The sequence below is a fragment of the Dipodomys merriami genome, unplaced genomic scaffold, assembly GCF_024711535.1.
Source record: "Dipodomys merriami isolate MVZ:Mamm:240054 unplaced genomic scaffold, mDipMer1.0.p SCAF_62, whole genome shotgun sequence".
In the NCBI taxonomy this organism is placed as follows: Eukaryota; Metazoa; Chordata; class Mammalia; order Rodentia; family Heteromyidae; genus Dipodomys; species Dipodomys merriami.
The window spans coordinates 4,729,990-4,751,578 of NW_027206202.1; the positions used below are offsets into that span (position 1 = coordinate 4,729,990).

The window sequence follows — 21,589 nt, forward strand, 5'->3', positions numbered from 1 at the left end:
TGACTTCTCCTTGACCATGGGAATGCTGTAGCATGTAGAGAGATTTGAATTGAGGTCTGTGTCAAAAAATAAATAAATAAAGAGCAGAGCACCAATGGCTCATGCTGTAATCCTAGCTACTCAGGAGGCTGATAGCTGAGGATCAAGGTTTGAAGCCAGACCAGACAGAAAAGTCTGTGACATTATCTCTAGTTAACCAGCAAAAAAAAAAAAAAAGTAGAGATATGGCTCCAATGGTTGAGCATCAGCCTTGAGTGGAAAATCCAAGCTAGAGCACAGAGCCCTGATTTCAAGCCCCATTACTGGCACAAAAAGAAAGAAAGAAAAGGAGTCTGACGGATGGTTAAGGAGATGGATGGCTATGTGCTTAGACAAGTGTGATAAGTGGTCATGATCGAATGTAGGTGGAAGAAATGTCTGTCCACTTTATTGTATGTTGGAAGGAAATTCTTCATGATCCAATGTTGCAAAGGTTGTTGTAAACTAGGACAGGTTTCTGAAAGTCATAACTCTGAAATAATTCCCAAATCCCACACTTCTTGAATACTGCTTGGTGCCCATACCTGGAAAGTTACGTTTCATGCACACAATTATTTAACCATCTTGCATGAAGGGGTTTGTGGATGTGAACTGTTAAATGAATGTCATGTTACATCTGAGTCTCTTCTCCAGCCCATCTCCTTCTTTCTATACAAAATATTCCAGAACTGGAGTGGGAAAGATCAGGATTGTAAAAAAACATTTGTGGTCCCAGGCTTTTCCGATGAAGATGAGTAAACCTGTATTATCAGAGGGAGGAAGAGGGGCCTAGAACTGGGTCCCAACCCTATTGCATCTTTTTCTAGGCCTCTATCCCACTGCAGACAATGCTGTGAGGAGAAATTACTTGAAGGTAGAGACTGCCCTCTAGTGGATTCTATGGGACTAACTTATGAGCATTTTCTCTAATATTCCTGCAAATCTGATGTGTTCACTTATCTGGATTTTTCTTTCATTGTATTTCTTTTTTCTCCCTCTCTACTCTTTCCGTGTCAAGCATAAGGTCAACACAAGGAAGGCAGGACAAAAAGGAAACAGGTCCATTCTGACACCACATTCCAAACACCCAAACAAGAGAGGATTTACAGAACAGATCACAGGACCAGGCATCAATGGTTCACACATGTCATCCTCGGTATTCAGGAGGTGGATGCAACAGAGTTTGAAGCCAGCCAGAACATAAAAGTCTATGAGACTCCATCTCCACACAGCCAGCAAAAAGTTGGTGTGGAGGCATGGTTCGGGTGGTAGAGTGCCAACTGAGCAAGTAGGCTGATTGAGCCTAAGGCTCTAAGTTCAAACCCCATTATTATTTAAAAAAAAAAAAAAAAAAAAGCCCTCATAGATGACTGTAAATTTTAACCAGGTGGAAATAGGGAAAATTTTCATGTCTGATAATAAGGGAGAAAGACAAGAAAATACTGTTCAGGTGCCAAGGGAATTTAAGGAAATTGAATCATGAAAGCAAAGATGGGCAATGGTTAAGAATGAGGGCTAGGAAATAGGCAGGAGGAGAGCAAGTTCACGAACAGCCTGGCCTACACAGGGAGACGCTGAGATGCAAGGGATTTGAATAAGACACTGATGTGAAGGCCTCACAAACACCAGGCCCGTCTCCCAGCTCTGCTCCGGGACTTCCAAAGCCATGCTTCCTGTTCCCCAGACACCCCCAAGTGTCATGCTGTCAATACCACTCCCTGTGACTCGACAAGAAGCCCTGCTCTGAGTCCTGCCCACTCTCTGCCCATGGAACAGGGGGTCACGGCTCCACCGGGAGACTCTTAGCCTCATTAGGACTTGCTGTGCCCCTTGGACCTGGTCCTCCAGTTTCTCTGTGTGCTCTGCTTCCTAGACAAAAAGAATAATGATGACTGGGTATGAGGGTGTAGTCCCGTACTTCCAGTCATTCTGGAGACAGAGGTAGAAGGATCTCATTCAATGTCAAGGCCAGCCCAAGTCAAAGTGAGTGAGATACTATCTCAATAAAACAAAACAAACAAAAACCAAATAGGTCAAGAAAGTAGAACACTGGCTTGGCAAGTGTGAGAACCTAGATTGAATCCTCATTGCTGGAAAGCGGAGGGCGGGGAGACAGAGATGCACAGAGAGAGATCGATGGGGGGGGGGGAAGGGAAAGAAAAGAGGGAGGGGAAGGGTATAAGTCTGATCATCTCTTGAATCTCTTGATCCTCACTCCTGATCCCTGAAATCTCTGCTTTAAGGAGCACCTTCAAAGGCCTATCAGCCAGGATCCTCTGGTGACTTTCTCCCTCCCAGATTCCTCGAACACGCCGCCCTCTGTTACAGGTGCAGGGTAGAAAGCCGAGAACGAGGCTGGTGCAGCTCCGCCCTCCTGGAGCTAATGCATTGTGGAAATAGAGATGCCAATCAAACACAACACAAAACCACAGCTATCCACAAGTTCAAGGTCAGGATGCCAGAAGCATTCGTAACAGGAGCTGGCGAGGGGTGGGAATGAACCCAGGTCTACAAGAGGAGTTAAGTGCTGGGAGAAGAAAGCTGCTCCAAAAATGGGGTATGGTGGGGGGGACAGAGGTGGACAGTCTAGTGAGGGGCGGGGAACAGCTGACATGTGTATCAGATTCAATCTGCCTTGAAGACAATGGGAAGCAACAAGAAGAAGAGGGGCAGGTGCTGGTGGCTCACGCCTGTAATCCCAGCTACTCAGGAGGCCAAGATCTGAGCATCATAGTTCAAAGCCAGCCAGGGCAGGAAAGCCCATAAGACTTTAATCTCCAATGAAGATCCGAACTGAAGCTGTGGCTCAATGTGGTAGAGCACTGGCCTTGAGCAAATGAGTTTGAGGACAGCACCCAGGCCGTGAGTTCAAGCCTCATGACTGACAAAAAGAAAAAAAAAAAGTATAGGCTTGATTTCAATTCTGAGTGGGCCTCATAAGAGCAGATGGACAGCCTGGATTCTGGAAGCCATGGGAGATAGAAAGCTACCTATTGGTGTAGATGAAGCTGGGATTCTCAGAGAGTTTACGAAGGCAGTGTCCTGGGCCAGTGCTGAGTGCTAAGTCCTAGCTCTTTCGTGTGCTTCTACAGCAAGAATTCACCAAGTGCCACAGGCCACTGGCACAGAGCCTTTGAGCAATGCCCCCCAGAAGACCTGCAGCGCTTCCTCCTTTCTGATCCGCACAAGCGAACACAGAGGAGGGAGGAACCCAGAGCCCCGACCATGACACCAGAAGATGCGGATACCTGGGTTCTGGGGGGGCTGCTCTGCTCCCCTGCCTGGCTGCTCTTGAGTGCTGGTGGCACTCATGGTGTCTCAGGTGACAGCCACGCAGGATCCACTAGCCCAGGAAATTCCTCTAACCAAGCACTAACCCTAAAAACCCAAGGCAAGGAGGGTTTCAGCAGCTTGGGTGCTATAATGAAATACCACCCATAGGGGGCGCTGAATCAACCGACACCTGTTTTTCTGCTTGCTTGGGTTTTTTTCAGGGGTGGGTTGTTTGCTTGTTTGGGGGTTGTTGTTTGTTTGTTTGTTTTGGTCTGTCATGGAGCTTGAACTCAGGGCTTGGGCGCTGTCCCAGAACTCTTTTGCTCAAGGTGAGCACTCTAACACTTCGAGCCACAGCACCACTTCTGCTTTTCTGATGGTTTATTGGAGATAAGAGTCTCACGGACTTTCCTGCCCTGGCTGGCTTTGAACTTCCATCCTCAGATCTCAGCCTCCTGAGTATGTAGGATGACTGGTGTGAGTCACCAGCACCAGGCTAGACACAGTTACTTATCATTCTAGAAGCTGGGAACTCCACCATCAAGGAGCCACAGAGTTGGTTCCTGGTAAGGACCCAGTGCTGGCTCGCGGCCAGCCACTTGCTGAGTCTTCCCACAGGAAAGAGGGGAAGAAAAACAAATCAGTCTCAACCCCTATCCACTAATCCTGTCAGAAGCCCCCACCCTACAACCTCTTGTAACCCTAGTGGCCTTCCAAAGGCTCGATCTCCAAACGCCAGCATATTGGGGGAAGGGGAAGAGTAGATCTTCAATACATGGATTTGGGGGAGACTGGGTCATCCCATAGCACTGCCTGACCTGCAGTGTGACAGACGTGTCTCTTGGAGTGGGGGGGGGGGGAGGGGGGGAAGGGACCTGTCTTGGTGCTACAGGGTGCAGTCTTGTGGGACAAGATTCAAGAGGTTCTGATGGAGATCACAGGCTCTTGGAGCCATTTCTGTATCCCTCACTCCTCACATGGGCCGAAAGCCCCATCCTAGCTCGTGTTTAGAGAATGAAGCTGAAGCACTGGGACTCTGGTACCCATGCTGGCTGCTGAAGAGGCGCCACGGACCACAGTAACATAGGGCATCACTGCCCTGTGGGTGACTGTTCAGAGCTCCCAGCTTCCCTGTAATAGAAACATACTCCTCTACCCCCACCCCGGGAAGCCCCTTAATCAAAGCACTTAGAAATCTATGGACCCGTAACCCTAGCTACTCAGAAAGTGGAGATCTGAGGATCACAGTTCAAAGCCGGCTTGTGCAGGAAAAAAATCTGTGAGACTCTTATCTCCAATGAATTAGCAAAGAGCTGGGAGTGGAGATGTGGCTCAAGTGGTAGAATGCCAGCCTTGAGCACAAAAGCTCAGGGACAGCGTCTACTCCCTAAGTCCAAGGCCTCAAAACTGGCACAAAAGAGGAAAGAAAGGAAAGGAAAGGAAAAGGAAAGGAAAGGAAAGGAAAGGAAAGGAAAGGAAAGGAAAGGAAAGGAAAGGAAAGGAAAGGAAAGGAAAGGAAAGGAAAGGAAAGGAAAGGAAAGGAAAGGAAAGGAAAGGAAAGGAAAGGAGAGGAAAGGAAAGGAAAGGAGGGAAGGAAGGAAGGAAGGAAGGAAGGAAGGAAGGAAGGAAGGAAGGAAGGAAGGAAGGAAGGAAGGAAGGAATCAGTCAACAAATGGTCTACAATCTGATTAATGCTATCTTTGCCCTCCGAATGTAGAAGCTCCGCCTACAGGTTTAAGGAAGTCCTACCTTTCCTACTGTCTGCTATGGTTTGAATTGTGCCTCACCACCCCCCACATCCAAAGCTATGTTCAAGTCCTCATCGTGGTCTTGTGAATGTGACCATATTTGGACGTAGGGCCTTTGCAGGTGTGAGCAGGTGAAGATAAGGCCACTCAGGAATGGTGCCCTCGGCCAGTGGCTGAAGTCTCAGTGACAGGAATCTGGACACAGAGACACAAGGAAGAACACAAGAAGACAGAGGCAGATGGCCGAATGCGAATGCTGCGTCTACAAGACAAGGGACCCAGAGTACCATCGACCAGTAGAAGTGAGGAGAGGAGACAGGAACAGACATTCACAGAGTGCCTAAATCAGACCCAACCTGCTGCTGACTCAACTCCACACCTCTCACTTCCAGGACCCTGAGAATGAACACCACCTGATACGTGAAATGTGTCACTGTGGCCTTAAAAAATGAACAGAAGCACACACACACACACACAGATACTGCCTGAAAATATTTTACATGATTGACACATACAAAAATTCAACAAATACCACGTGTTGTTTTATTATTTTTAATGGTATGAGCACTGAGCCTGACAGCATTCATGAAATGAGAGGGTTGAAAGAGCCAGTTTATCAGGGTTTGGACACAAGTGTAGTTCCCAAATAGAGACACTAGAGGGGAGCAGAGCCTCGCTTTCACCCCTCAGTCCTAGCAGTGCTTTACAGATACAGAGAAAGTGCTGCCCTGGAACCTGTGGCTACAGGATTCTTCCCTGGGGCCCCCAAAGCGCCCCGTTGGGAGCAAGCGATCTCCATCCTTCCCCTGGAGGAGAAATTATGATGGGATGTACATTCTTTCAAAGCTCGCTGGGTTTCATAAATTGCCATTTGAAAGAGGAATCGAGTTGAGGGCCGAGGGCTCAGGCCTGTAATCCTAACTATTCAGGAGGCTGAGATCTGAGGATCCTGGTTTGAAGCCAGCCCAAGAAGGAAAGTCGGTATGACTTTTCACTCCAGTTAATCAGTAAAGAAAAACCAGAAGTGGAGGCATGGCTTAAGTGATAGAGCCCTAGTCTTGAGCAAACAAACTAAGGGACAATACTCAGGGATCTGAGTTCAAGCCTCAGAACAAAGAAAAAAAGAGAAAGAGGGGAAGGAAGGGAAGGAAGAAAGAAGAAAGGAAGGACAGAAGGAAAAGAAGAAAAATTAAAAGAGGAAAGAAGGAAGGAAGGAAGGAAGGAAGGAAGGAAGGAAGGAGGGAGGGAGGGAGGGAGGGAGGGAGGGAAGGAGGGAAGGTGGAAGGGAGGAAGAAAGGGAGGGAGGGAGGAAGGGAGGAAGGAAGGAAGGAGGGAGGGAGGGAGGGAGGGAGGGAGGGAGCGAGGGAGGGAGGGAGGGAAGGAGGGAAGGTGGAAGGGAGGAAGAAAGGGAGGGAGGGAGGAAGGAAGGAAGGAAGAAAGGGAGGGAGGGAGGGAGGGAGGGAGGGAGGGAGGAAGGAAGGAAGGAAGGAAGGAAGGAAGGAAGGAAGGAAGGAAGGAAGGAAGGAAGGAAGAGGAAAGAGGCAACTCACAAAACCTTATTATGCAAATGATCAGTTAGTTATACAACGTCTACAGCCAGTTAGGTCATAAGACTGAGAGTGAATCCTTCACCATTTCTGTTCCATTCGTGTCTGGTCCAGGGCTGGCTCCTATGGTAGCTTCCAGCTGAGCAGTCGCTGCCTGGCACAGCGAGATGTTCATTTTGTCTGTTCCAGTCAGGCCTGGAGAGCTCAGTGCATGAACAGCAGACAGCACCTGCTCCCTCCCTCCCCTCCCCCTCCCCCCGCACCCCCCCCCTGCTCTCCCCCATGGCACCTGGCCTGCAGGCTGAACCATCTCTCTTTCTTAACATTATAAAATAGTTCAGAGGTGTACAAGGTACACAGAATAATGTAACCGCGAAATTGAGGCTAAAGAAAAATGATTTTAAATCCACAGAGAGCCCCAGGGTGCTCCGGGGGTTGCGCGCCCCTCCCCCTCCTCTTCTCCAAGCCATGGCACCGCTCACACTCCGATTTTTTTTACCACTGGGAAAATGTGGAGAGAAGGCAAACACCCTTGTCTGAATCAGGAAAGCCATAAATACACCGCAGAAGACCGGGACACCATGAACAGGAAAGAGGGATGGAGAAGGGGTGGAAGATGCTTATGAAAGTTGAAAATCCTTTGACCTCAACACAAGGAAAAAGTCAACATTTGAGGGCTGGGAAGGTGGCTCAGTGGTAGAGCGCTTGCCTTGCATGCATGAGGCCCTGGGTTTGATTCCTCAGCAGCACATAAGCACAAAGAATAAAGCTGGAAGTGGCCTTGTGGCTCAAGTGGTAGAGCGCTAGCCTTGAGCTGAAGAGCTGAGGGACAGCGCCCAAGCCCAGAGTTCAGGCCCTATGACCAGACCCCCCAAAAAAAGCCAACATTTGAGGGGACAGGCTTGCTAATTGCCTTCATTTGAATTTTTGGGGGGGTGCCAGTCCTAGGGCTTGAAAACTCAGGGTCTGGGCACTGCCCCTGAGCTTTTTTACTCGAGGTTAGAGCTCTACCACTTGGAGCCACAGCACCACTCCCGGTTTTCTGGTGGTTCATTGGAGATAAGAGTGTCACAGACTTCCCTACCCAGGCTGGCTTTGAACCACGATCCTCAGATCTCAGCCTCCTGAGTAGCTAGGATGACAGGCATGAGCCACCGGTGCCTGGCTTGATCTAATCGTTCCATATTGTCCACTTAACAACAATCCACACTGCATCGTGGATATGATTTTCTATTTAATTATCATGTGTTAATTTAAAAGCTGTGCAAGAAGGAAAAGTCCAGGGGCTCAGATGGCCAACTGTGAGTACAAGCCAGCCTGGAGTGCTATCCAGGTCCAAGGAAGGATGCCCAAGGGGGAGGGGAGGGGCACAGCCAGCATCTCCCCACCCCTGCGACCTCTCACCCCCCACCCCCACCCTCAGATGCCCAGGCTGGGCGGAGCTCCCGGCCACCTACCGACCACGATGAGGACTTCCCTGTCGATGTGCGCCTGGATGTAGATGCGGCCGCGGCGCTCGGTGTGGTCCGTGCCGCACAAGCTGGGAACATTCATCACGCAGCGCTTGTGCACGTTCATCATGCAGGCTGTGCGGGCAGAGAATGCGGCTCAGGCTAGCCCCACCATGGCCCCTACCCCACCCAGGCCTGCCAAGACCTTGCTTGACAGGCAACAGACACCTGCCTTCCCCCTGCCTGCTGCAGTCACTCCAGAGGATCAGGGTTTTGTGTCCACCCAGGGTGGGCCCTGAACCACTCCCTGAGAGGTAAGTATCCTGGGCTGTGTCCTGTACCCACAGCCACTGCCACAGCAGCAGGGGACAGATATGGACCTTGCAGAGGTCTGTGCAGACTTTTTTTTATTTACCCCAGTGTTGGGGCTTGAACTCTGGGCCTGGGCTCTGTCCCTCAGCTCTTCAGCTCAAGGCTAGCACTCTACCACTTGAGCCACAGCACCACATCTGGCTTTTTCTGCTTATGTGGTGCTGAGGAATCAAACCCAGGGCCTCATGCATGCAAGGCAAGCACTCTACCACTGAGCCACCTCCCCAGCCCACCTTCTCACTTTGAGCCACCACACCACTTCCAGTCTTCTGGTGGTTCATTGGAGATAAGAGTCTCAGGGACTTTCCTACCCGGGCTAGCTTTGAACCGCAGTCCTCAGATCTCAGCCTCCTGAGTAGCTAGGATTACAAGTGTGAGCCACCAGCACCCAGCTTGGATAGACTTAATGTCCATAACCAGTTCCAGGAAAGCCAGTAGGGCCAGGATAAGAAGAAAGCAGTATGTCTGCTGGGCACCAGTGTCTCACACCTGTAATCCTAGCTACTCAGGAGGCTGAGATCTGAGAATCGTAGTTCAAAGCCAGCCCAGGCAGGAAAGAAGTCTCTGTGAGACTCTTATCTCCAATTAACCACCAGAAAACTGCAAGTGTCACTGTGGCTCAAGTGGTAGAGTGCTCGCCTTGAGCTGAAGAGTTCAGGAAGAGTGTCTAAGCCCAGACTTCAAGCCCCATGACCGATGAAAGAAAGGAAGAAAGGAAGGAAGGAAGAAAAGAAGGAAGGAAGGAAGGAACAAAGGAAGAAAGAAAGAAAGGAAGGAAGGAAGGAAGGAAGGAAGGAAGGAAGGAAGGAAGGAAGGAAGGAAGGAAGGAAGGAAGGAAGGAAGCAGCACGTCTGCCAGCCCTGTCTGGCCCTCCCTCATCTTCATGTGTTTGCTTCTGTCCCCAGCCTGGTCACCTTTGGTCCTGTGTCCATGGCTGTGGCCAGGAGATGGGCCAGGACTGCAGCGCTCACCAAAGGGTCCTCAGCTTGAGAAGCCAAGGGAGGGGTTTCAGCACCCCCAGGGTGCACTTCAGGAGACCCAAGAGAGCTACAGGGAGGGGATGCTGGAGAGCCCCTTTTCCCCCACCCATGTCTGTCTGTGCAGCTCAGACAGATCACCAAAGTGGAAAAGAGATGGGGGAGAGGGAGCAAAAGGCCCAGGATCTGCATGCCAGCCTGAGCCCTCACCCACCTTCCCTGTGTAGGTGTGCTAAGAGGAATCAGTGTCCTGTCCACTGCAGGCACTGGCCTGGCTGGGCTGTGCATCTCTCTAGCTAAAGGCCCCATCTGTATAGCTGGGTGCCGACCCCCGCCCCAGCCTTGTGCCCCACCCACCTGTCTTGCTTTTCATCTCTCTGGGCTTTCACCAGCTCTCTTTTTCTGTCTACCTAGGCATCTCTCCATGTGAGTTTCTATCTCTCTCTTCTCTCTTTTTCACTTGCACCTCTGGGGAAAATTCATCGCTGTGTCACCTAATGATTGTCAATCTCTCCTGCCACGTCCACACTCCCATTCCTCCGTCCCCTGCTGTCCCTCTGAGCTTCCCCCTCTTGTAACGGGGACACTGCTCGACCTGCAGCAGGCCACCAAGCCGGCGGGAGCCACCCGCCACAGAGACCCAAGGGTCTTTGTGTCATTAAGAGCAGTCCTGCCTGCACCTGCACAGGAGAAACCCTGTGCCAGCTGTGCCAGAGAATGGTGCTCTCTTCCCTTTGCCCAACACACACTGTGGGTACTGCTGGGAGGCTGGTCCTCCCTCTTCAAACAGCGTCAGCCTTAAAAACATGGCTGGGTGACAGTGGCTCACACCTGATACTCCAACTACTCAGGAGGCTGAGTAGTTAGTAATTAGTTGTCGTGAGGATCGTGGTTTGAAGCCAGCCCAGGAAGAAAAGTCCATGAGACTCTGCTCTCCAATGAATCAGCAAAAACCTGGAAGTAGAGTCATGGCTCAAGTAATAGAGTATGAGCCTTGAGGGGAAAAAAGCTCAGAGATAATGCCCAGGCCCTGAGTTCAAGCCCCAGGACCTGCACTAGAAAAGTCAAAGCCCTGGGGCAGGGCTGCAGGAAAGACCCCATACAATCGTGCCACCGTCTGTCTACACCCGTGGATGTGTCTACACTCACTGTGCACCTTGTCTTGTCGCTTGTCACGACCACTAAAAGACCCAAAGTAGCCAAGTGGCTAGGTGGTGGCTCAGGCCTGGAATCCTAGCTACTCAGGAAGCTGAGATTTGAGGATTATGGTTCAAATCCAGCGCAGATAAAAAAAATATGAGAGACTTCTCTCCAATTAGCCAACAACAACAACAACAAAAGCCAGAGGTAGATGTGTGGCTCATGTGGGAGGGCACCAGCCTTGAGCCAAGCAAAAGCATGCAACTCTGGGTTCAAGCCCCTATGCCAACATGAAGGACAGAAAAAGAAAAAGAATGACTCCAAGTGTGCTTACCAATGCGCTTGCCCTCTAGGCCTCCGTGGCCTCTGTGTGTGCTTGAAGAGGGTTAAAACTGCACCCGTAGTCCTAGCTACCCAGAGGACAGTAATAGCATCCCCCCCCCTCCAGCTCCCAGCCAACCCTCTCACCCCAACAAATGCATTGAGAAACACAGCCAATGTCTGCTAAGCCTGGCCCAGACACCCAAGATTGCCTTGAGGAATCACTGATTGCTGCCAGTCTTTACTCTGTAGGGTAGAGGGGTGAGCGGTCAAGAGGATGCCAGGGGCTGTGGGGTACGTGTCCTGCTCTGCTGTGCGGAAGGAACTGGGCAGGAAGGAGCTGCCATGACGGCTGGTACTTACTGTCACACTTCATCCCCTGATGGATGAGTCCATACAGCAGCGACCCGCAGTGGTCACAGAATGTTGGGCTGGAGTAGGTGTGGATTTTAAACTTATGTTTGCTCCGGGGGTCCTGAGGCCAAGAGAAACAGAGAGGTCAGTGTGGCAAGCCATGGACGGAGATGCTTTGAATGACACTGGAAAACTAACCAAGAGCTGGACTGGGCGCCAGCCATTGTTCTTCTACCTGTGGGGCTAATCCTGGAAATACCAGTGAGGGACCAATGGCACTGCGAGGATACCAGACCCAAGACAATAGGTGTTCTCAGATAATTCCATCTCCCACACCAGCTCCTGTGGCCTGAAGATCTCCTATCCGGGCTATTTAGAAATTCATCTATTGGCCTGGGAAGGTGGCTCAGTGGTAGAGTGCTTGCCTTGCATGCATGAGGCCCTGGGTTCGATTCCTCAGCACCACATAAGCAGAAAAAGCCGGAGGTGGCGCTATGGCTCAAGTGGTAGAGCACCAGCCTTGAGCTGAAGAGCTGAGGGACAGTGCCCAGGCCCACAGTTTAGGTCCCATGACTGGCCAAAAAAAAAAAAAAAAAAGAAAGAAAGAAAGAAATTCACCTACTGGCTCCTCTCTGGAGCAAGGTCCCCCAAAGTGGACAAATAAAATAATAGGCCCCTTGCTTCCATCCCCTCCTCCCGTCTTTATGCTCCAAGCATGACTCTGGAGTGATCTAAACCACAAGTCTAGGCCTCATGCAGGCTCCTACTCGAAGGCCATTTGCAGTTCATCATCATCTCAACAATAAAGTTCCAAGTCCAATGAACTAGGGCTGAGAAAGAAACTGCAAAGGGTCCAACAGCCATCCTTCTCTTTGATAACAGGACCCTGACTTGCAGCCGACTTGAGCAGGCCGCTCAGTGGAAGAGACCACATTTCCCAGCTTCCTTTGCAGCATAGTGTGGCCACAGGATAGGGCTCAGGCCAATGGGAAGTAAGTGCTTCCGGGTCATTCTCTTAAAAGGAATCTGGGTAAGAGTCTTCAGCCCCATTCCCCCTTCCCACTGCCTGGAACAGGGAAAGAGGTCAAAGGGACAGCCTTGAACCCAAATTTGAAGCCATGGGTGCAAGAGGTAATGCCTTGTCCCCTTTGGGCTGACACCTGAGAGAAAGCTAAACTTCTGTCTTGTTCAAGTCACTCTATTTGGGGCTATTTATTTATGATGGAAGTGTGAACAATTCCTTAACCAATAACCATGCCTTTCACAACCTGGACGTGAGACACGGGGTTTAAGGGACAGATGCTGGCATTAGAAAGCGACAAGGTTTAAGGGACAGACGCTGGGGTTATAAAACGCAGGGATTCTTCTTAGTTGAATGACTCCGGGCAAGCAATTTAATCCTTTTCTGCTTCAGTTTCCTTGTCTGAAAAGTGGAGATAATGGCAGTGCTAAGACAGTGATTATAGTGTAACTCTGCTGGGAGGAATAAGTGGATTAACCTGTGTGGACATCTTAGCACCACCTGGCGGCTTCTGTACTTCTTCAGGGTGACGCCCCCCTCCCCCTTCCCCAAATACTCCTGTGTGCATGCTCAGCTCTCAGCACACACAGCGCTTCATTTCCCAGTCACACCACAAGCTTCACACCCTCCAGCCCTGCAGGTCTTGTCTTCTTTGATAGGGACTTCTACCATTTGGGCCAACGCCCCCCAGCATCCTTTCTCCTTTGATAGGCTGCCATATGAGCCACGCCCCCAGCATCCTTTCTCCTTTGATAGGCTGCCATATGAGCCACGCCCCCAGCACCCTTTCTTCTGATAGGCAGATATTCTTCCATTTGAGCCACACCCCCAGCACCCTTTCTCCTTTGATAGGCTGCCATATGAGCCACGCCCCCAGCATCCTTTCTTCTATGATAGGCAGATGTTCTTCCACTTGAGCCACGCCCCTAGCATCCTTTGCCCTCCCCCATCCTTCTTCCAGAGATGCTTTTCTGTTCATGCTCACACTACAAAATCCCTTTCTGGGCACCGGTGGCTCATGCCTGTAATCCTAACTTCTCCTAAGGCTGAGAGAGGTAAGCTCCTGATCTCTGACCCTCAGAGGCCTGGATCATCTTCCTGTTGTCCCGTCAGGGGTGGTTGTTTGGTCAGTCGTGGGGCTTGAACTCAGGGCCTGAGCACTGTCTCTGATCTCTTTTGACTCAAGGCTAGCACTCTACCACTTTGAGATTGGTTGATTGGAGTCTCACAGACTTTCCAGTCTGAGCTGGCTTTGAACCATGATCCTCAAATCTCAGCCTCCTGAGTAGCTGGGATTACAGGTGTGAGTCTCCAAGGTTTTTAACTGCCACAAGCAATCCTGGTTACCTGAAGCCCATTGGCTCTGTCCAATCAGAACACACTAACTGGACCAATCAGAAGGCCTGTGTGTGATTTTTGGGGGGTGGGGTGGTGCTGAGGGATGCAGGCATGGATGAGGGGAAGGGAGGAGAAGGATGCTTAGAAGTTCTCACTGATGATTTACCAATGGGTTTAAAGCATTTCAGTATTTTCAGAACTGATACAGTAGTGCCAGGTTAAATAGCTCTGTCATGAACCAAAATCACATTCCTCTCCCATCCTCTGAGGCTGTGGATGGAAAGTATGCATGGAGCTGTAGCTCAAGTAGTAAGGCACTAGCTTTGAACTAACAAAGCTAAAAGGCAGTGCCCAGGCCCTGAGTTCAAGACCCCCGTTCTGGCACAAACAATAAAAACAAAATTAAAAATAAAATGGAAAAAAAATTCTGCACAGCGATGCACCACGTGTGGTCGTATTTATTTAGCACCTTAATGCTGTGTGCTGTTTGTACTTCAAGGAATGTATTTTGAAATGAAACTGTTGAAGAACATGAACTCAATGTGAGATCAATGTGCAAATCACATTTGTTCCACTATATCTGAAATGAGTGCTTAAATGCTCACCCCTGCGGTTTCAGTTTAAATTGTGGAGAAACACACAACATAGATTCTTGGTGGGGGAAGCCAACTGGTGTCACCTGCTGGGGACAATTGGGCCCTATTGACCAAAATTGCAAATGCTTTAATAGTGACTAATGCCAGGCTCTGTGACCCTTCATATCCCTTCCAGAAATTTAGTCTAGAAATGACCCTATATGTAACATGATTATTACATATTCATTGTTGCTTAACTGTAACTTCAAAAGGTTTCATGCATTTTTTTCTTTTGTTTTGGTTTAGTTTTTGGTAGTATTGAGGTTTTGAGCACTAGACCTCCAGCTGGCACTTTTACTGCTGAGCCATGCCTCCAGCCTAGATTTTTGCTTATTTTTGAGGTAGGGTCACACCTGGGCGTCATCCACCTGTGCTTCCCAGTTACTCAGTTGACAGGTGCACACCAGGCGTCTAGCTCGTCAGCCTCAAAATGGCTTGAGTACATTTTCTTGTCTGGGCTGGCCTTGAACTACAATCCCCTCAACCTCAACCTCCAGTACTTGGCAGCAAAAGATGTTCCTTCCTTCCTTCCTTTCTTTCTTTCTCTCTCTCTCTCTCTCTCTCTCTCTCTCCCTCTCTCTCTCTCTCTCTCTCTCTCTCTCTCTCTCTCTCTCTCTCTCTCTCTCTCTCTCTCTCTCTCTCTCTCTCTCTCTCTCTCTCTCTTTCTTTCTTACAGTTCACTTTATTATTATTGTGTCTCTTCAGCCAAGATGGCATCCCCAGAAGGTCAGAAGATTCTTGGTCACAAAGATGTACATGCTAAACTGAGTGCCTGGCTAAACTGGCTCAAGCCTGTAACTTTAGCTACTCGGGAAGCTGAAATATGAGGATCGTGATTCAAAGCCAGCCTGGGCAGAAAAGTCCATGAGACTGTTATGTTCAATTAACCAGCAAAATATTGGAAGCTGAATGTATATAGCTCAAGTGGTAGAGCAACAGCCTTGAGTGAAAAAGCTAAGCTTGAATTGCAAGGCCCTGAGTTCAAGCCCCAGTATTAGCACGCACACACACACACACACACACACACACACACACACACACACACACACACACACACACACGAGTGCGCATGAGAAACGGGGGGGGGGGAGACAGGGAAAGAGAGAGAGAGAGATTAGAAAAGCAGAGAAACCTTCATTAAGACTGGAGAAGATGGGAGAAGCTGCCATGCGCAGGGTTGGAGGCTGTAATTACATAGGCACGGAGCCTCTCATGGGAAGACACTATAATTTGATGATGATTCTACATTCTGTTCTTACAGAAGAGATGAATAGAACTTGTAACTGTATGTGTATGCTGGCGAGTTTCCTGACAGTTTGCTTAAGTGACTTGAAACACGCCGCTTTCTTCTAGGATCATGACCTCCAGTGGCCAGGAAGTCATGGTTACACATCACCTTGGGGTGGGAGGTCTAATGGGTAAAGTTGGTAGATATTAAATAGAATTTCCTGGGTTGAGTTCTGCACTGGAGTCAAAGCCAATGTTAGGGGTTCCTTTGTAGCTGTGTTCAAACTTCATACTTAGCTCTGACAGCTGCTTACTTTTCTCTTGATGTGGGGCAAGTTATTCAACCCTTTGAGGTTTGAAAATAGAAGAAGAAGAATGCCAAATTCATTGGTTAGTTAGAAAGTCTGGTGGGATATCGTACATGAAACTGCCCAGCAGTCACTGGTGACAAAGAAGCATTCAGAGCCAGGTGCCAGTGGCTCACACCTGTAATCCCAGCTACTCGGGAGGCTGAGATCTGAGGATCTTGGTTTGAAGCCAGCCTGGAAAAGAAAGTATGTGAGGTTTTATCTCCAATTAACTATCAAAAAAAAAAAAACAAGCTTGGGGCTGGGAATCTAGCTTAGTGGTAGAGTTCTTGCCTAGCATGCATGAAGCCCTGGGTTCGATTCCTCAGTACCACATAAACAGAAAAAGCCAGAAGTGGTGCTGTGGCTCAAGTGACAGAATACTAGCCTTGAGCAAAAAGAAAATCAACAGTGCCCAGGCCCCAAGTTCAAGCCCCAGGCCTGGCAAAAAAAAAAAAAAAAGAAAGAAAGCTGGAAGTAGAGCTGTGGCTCAAGTGGTAATGCACTAACCTTGAGTGCAAAAAGTTCAGGGATAGCGCTTGATTGGCTCTGAGTTCAAGCCCCAGGACAAGCGCAAAAAGAAGCATTCAGTAAATGTCCTTTGTTGTCATTCACCTTCTCTCATTATCTTTGAGGTGTGTGTGATACTAGGTATTGAACACAGGACCTTATACCTGCTAAGCAAGCAATACACCTCTTTACTACATTCCTAGCTTCCTTTGCACCTTTTCCCTAGTATTTAAAGTACCTGTAAGTAGTTATGCCAAAGGATTTCAACTCAACGTGCCAGTGTGTGAGTACAAGGCATCTTAATCAGTGTCACCCTTTCCATTGTTCTCCCTCATCACTTCCAGCCCCGCCCATCCCCTCGAGTTCCCTGGTTCTGTTTTTCCATGTGTGTGTTGAACATTATGACTGTCTTCACCCACTCTTCCTCCCTCCATTTGCCTACCCTTCTTCCCTTGATCCCATCCTCCTGGGTCATAACATATTCCAGCTGGTGTTCATTTTGTTCAATGATGAGTTAGTTGTTCAAAGGAGTATTACCACTGGAATCTTCCCCTGAGAATACCATACTCATAGCCAATTTGTGTATATACGCATACAATTCTGTATACTCCGTGTGTGTGTGTGTGTGTGTGTGTGTGTGTGTGTGTGTGTGTGTGTGTGTACTGATCCTCAGGCTTGAACTCAGGTCCTGAACACTGTCTCTGAGCTTTTTTTTTTTTTTCCTTTCTCAAAGCTATAGTGCGCTCTACCACTTGAGCCACAGCTCCACTTCTGGCTTTTTTTTATTTGGTGGTTAATGGGAGATAAGGATATCTCACTTTTGTCTGCTTGGGCTGGCTTCAAATGGTGATCCTCAGATCTCAGCCTCCCAAGTAACTAGGATGACAGGCATGAGCCACCAGCACCCGGCCTATATATGTTTCTTCTCTATGTTTGCAATGTAGATCTAATTTAGATCACATATGCAATTCTGCATGTCTGTTGGTGTGTGAAGACAATGCATCTTGACCCGTGTCACCCCTTCCACCACCACCCCCGCCCCTCCTAGCATGTATGTCTACTATATCCTGGTTTATAATCATTGGGATACAGTCAAGCTCAATCTCTTTTCTCATTGTTTGTAACACAGCTCCTCTGAGTTCCCTGGGACTCTCCACTACTCATCAGTGGTGGGGTTGTAATTGTTTCCCCAGTTTTTCATTTTCCTTTTAGTTGCCAATTATTTTTTCCCTCTATGCATAGTGCAAGTGTGTGTGTGAGTGTGTGTGCACGTGTGCGCCCACATGCATGCATGCTGAAATCAAGTGCAAATACCCCCTTACTCCTTGGTCTCTGTCTGTCCTGCGGAGAAATGTGGTCCCATCCTCTTCTTCCTCTCCTCTCCTGGTTTTCCCATCTTGCATGGAAACCATCAGCCCCCTTGGCGTTCATTTCAGTGTGAGCTCTGAGTAAAGATGCTCATTTCTTTCTTAATGTTTAGTGAGTCGGAATGACAAATATCTACCATGCATCTTTTCCCTGCTGCTTTGAAGTGTTTCCTTGATCCCATGCTAATTTCTTACAGATCCTTCACCTTCAATTTTTCTCTTCTGCTCCACTAATCTCCCTTTTCTTACCTCCACACCACACTAATTATTATAGATTTGGATCGTCATAGAATCTAGATACTTGAATATTACACTCATCTACCCCACCTATTGCCATTACTGCCTGCCTTTACATTTATTCTCTATTCTTTTTTTTCCTTAAATTGTGAGTGTGAATATGTGTGCACATCAGTACTAGGGCTTGCAATCAGGGCCTGCATGCTGACCCTTAGCTTTTTGTTCCTCATGGATGGCGCTATACCACTTAAGCCATACCACTCTTCTGGCTTTTTGGTAGTTAATTGAAGAGTTTCACAGCCTTTCCTGCCCAGGCTGGCTTTGAACTAGGATCCTCAGATCTCAACCTCCTCAGTAGCTAGGATGACAGAGGTGAGAACTTTTTCTTTAATTGAGGGTGAACGTGTACTAATTGCAACTATTTACGGAGTATGGTGTGATCGTTCAGTACTTATCCATCTGTTCTTTCACGTTGTGCTACTGAGTGAATGGTGAATGAGTGATCGATTGATTGAATCTGTACTGGGTTTGAACTCAGGATCTCCAGCTCTTGTTCAGCACTTTTGCTCACGCTGGTACTCTGCTATTTGAACCATGCCTCCAGCCCAGCTTTTGCTGGTTAACTGAAAATAAGACTCTTAGGGGCTGTTCTAGCCTCAAAATCTAAATCCTCACACCTCAGCTTCCTGAGGAGCTAAAATGACAGGCATGAGGTACCAGCTTTGGTTCCAGGGTGCTGTTTAGGAATGAAGAATCTGAGCAGATCAGAATTCAGAATCAAAAGCTATGCTAAGCTGGGTGTCTCCCCTGAGCTAAAGGCAGATGGGAAAGACGCAGAATTGGACCAGGCAGGAAGAAGGGAGGAGAGAGAGAGAGAGAGAGAGAGAGAGAGAGAGAGAGAGAGAGAGAGAGAGAGAGACAGAGAGACAGAGAGACAGAGACAGAGACAGAGACAGAGACAGAGACAGAGACAGAGAGACAGAGAGACAGAGAGACAGAGAGACAGAGAGAGAGTGCAACACAGGAGATGAGAATAAATTCACATATAACTTGAGCCTTGAAATCCCTCCAGGCAACTTTGATCCCTTTAAACTTAGTTTGGGACTTAGGCATCCATTCCTCTGCATTTTACCTGTTTTAGTTTATTTCATTACTTTCACCTGGGATTTCTTTCATCATTTTCAACTGATGGTGGTTGCTAAGATACAAGGAACCATTTGTGTAGTTCTTTGTAACCAGTTAAGATATTTGAGGAGCCTGTACTGGTGCTCACACCTGTGATCCTAGCCGCTCAGGAGACTGAGATCTGAGGATTGAGGTTCTAAGCCAGCCCAGGCAGGAAAGTCCATGCAACTCTTATCTCCAATAAACCACCAGAAAATTGGAAGTGGTGCTGTGGCTCAAGTGGTAGAGCACTCACTTTGAGGTGAAAAGAGAAAGAGAATGTGAGAAAGAGAAAGAAAGAGAGAGAGAAAGAGAGAGAGAAAGAGAGAAAGAAAGAAAGAAAGAAAGAAAGAAAGAAAGAAAGAAAGAAAGAAAGAAGGAAAGAAAGAAAGAAAGAAAGAAAGAAAGAAAGAAAGAAAGAAAGAAAGAAAGAAAGAAAGAAAGAAGGAAAGAAAGAAAGAAAGAAAGAAAAAAAGAAAGAAAGAAAGAAAGAAAGAAAGAAAGAAAGAAAGAAGGGAAGGAAGGAAGGAAGGAAGGAAGGAAGGAAGGAAGGAAGGAAGGAAGGGAGAGAGAGGAAGGAAGGGAGAGATCAGAGGAGGTAACAAATTTGACAAGAAATGTGCTCCCTACCTTGTGTATGTAACTGTAACCCCTTTATGCATTACTTTGACAATAATTTTTTTCTTTTTTATGTTTTGTATTGTAAAAATACTGTACAGAGGGGTTATAGTTACATGAGTAAGGTAATGAGTACATTTCCTATCGAGCATTGTTATCTCCTCCTTTGTTTTTCCCCTAATACAATAAAATGTAAAGCAGTTTTTGATCAGGAGCTTCCAGATAGTGCTGAGGATGCAGTAGAAGCAAATGTGTGCTAGCCGCCATCAGTGTCTGGTTCTCTGGATGCCACAGGTTGGAAACCTTGCCATCCTAACCCTCAAACCCAAGGGCCCTTTGTGAGGAAGACCATGCATTGCGGGGCAAATCTGACATCTCTGATCTTTCTGGCACACCCTCCCCATCCCCCTTTTATCCCTGAGCAAGAACATGGCTTGGGTGCCACTCCATCCAACAAAGAGAGCTGTTAGGGGCTGTGCCTGGCCTGGGCGAGGGCTAGACAGGAATCTTCCCTGCAGGGGATGCAGGTCATAGTAACTGCTGAAGCAGTAGCTCTCCCACTCATCAGAGGTGTGTGTGTGTGTGTGTGTGTGTGTGTGTGTGTGTGTGTGTGTGTGTGTGTGTGTGTGTGTGTAATTAATACTGGGTTTTGAACTCAGGGCCTTGCACTCTTCCTTGGCTTTTTCTGCTCAAGGCTAGCACTCGACCACTTGAACCATACCTACACTTCTGGCTTTTTGGTGGTTTAAAGAATCTCACAGACTTCCTGCCTGGGATGGCTTCACATCATAATCCTCAGATCTTAGCCTCCTGAGTAACTAGGATTGACAGGCATAAGCCATTGATGCCTGGCTACCTGAGGTACTTTTGTTTGCCAGTCCTGGGACTTGAACTCAGGGCTTGGGCATTGTTCCTGAGTTTCTTTTGCTCAAGGCTAGCACTCTACCACTTGAGCCACAGCACCACTTCCAGTTTTTACCGTTCATGTGGTACTGAGGAATAGAGCTAAGAGCTTCATGCATGCTAAGCAAGTAGTCTACCAGTAAGCCATACTTCAAGACTCTACATGAGTTATTTTATGTTATTTAATGTATCATTCATTCACTTAGTCCTCAGTGAACTCAACACCAAACTCCAAGGAGGCACAAGTTCTTTATGCAAAGTGATAAGTATTTTTATAGAGTCTACACACATCTTCTTGTATATTTTAAGTCATCTCCAGATTGCTTACAATACCTAATACAATGTAAATGTTATGTAAATAGCATATTCTTTATGGAATGAGGACAAGGGAGTAAATAAAGCCTGAATGTGTTTAGCACAGCCATAATTTCCCCCAAATATTTTTGTTGTTTTTATTCTTGTAGTGGGGCTTGAATTCAGGGCCTGGGCACGATCTCAGGGTTTGTGGGTTTTTTTCTGTGGTATGTGTTGGTTTTAGGGCCTGAACTCAGGGCCTCCATACTGTCCCTGAGCTTATTTTTCCTCAAGGCTAGTGCTCTACCACTTAAGCCATAGCTCCACTTCTGGCTTTTTGGTGGTTAATTGGAAGTAAGAGTCTCTTGGATTTGTCTGCTTGGGCTGGCTTTGAACCATAATCCCCAGAACTCACCCTCCTGCGTAGCTAGGATTACAGGAGTGAGCCTCCAGCATCAGGACTGATTATATGCATGGGGGGGGCGGGTACCAGTCCTAGAGCTTGAACTAAGAGCCTGGGTACTGTCCTAGAGCTTTTGTGCTCAAGACTAATGCTCTACCACTTGAGCCACAGTTTTACTTCTGGCTTTTTGCTGGTTTACTGGAAGTAAGAGTCTCACAGACTTTCCTGCCTGGGCTGGTTACAAACACCAAGCCTCAGATCTCAGTCTCCTGTGTGGCTGGAATTACAGGTGTGAGCCACTGGCCATCAGCAGGCCCCAATATT

The 21,589-nt window shown here is 48.1% G+C and overlaps 1 protein-coding gene across 2 annotated transcripts in view; it reads right to left on the reverse strand.

Annotated features, from left to right (window-relative positions):
- Prkcb (protein kinase C beta) overlaps positions 1 to 21,589 on the reverse strand; it is a 300,272-nt gene that overhangs the window by 127,391 nt on the left and 151,292 nt on the right. For both annotated transcript variants that reach the window (XM_070004318.1, XM_070004319.1), the window contains exons 4-5: positions 11,211 to 11,322; positions 8,044 to 8,172 (exon numbers count right to left, since the gene is read on the reverse strand). In XM_070004318.1, coding sequence (XP_069860419.1) covers positions 8,044 to 8,172; positions 11,211 to 11,322 — 241 coding nt within the window. The remainder of the gene's footprint in view (positions 1 to 8,043; positions 8,173 to 11,210; positions 11,323 to 21,589) is intronic.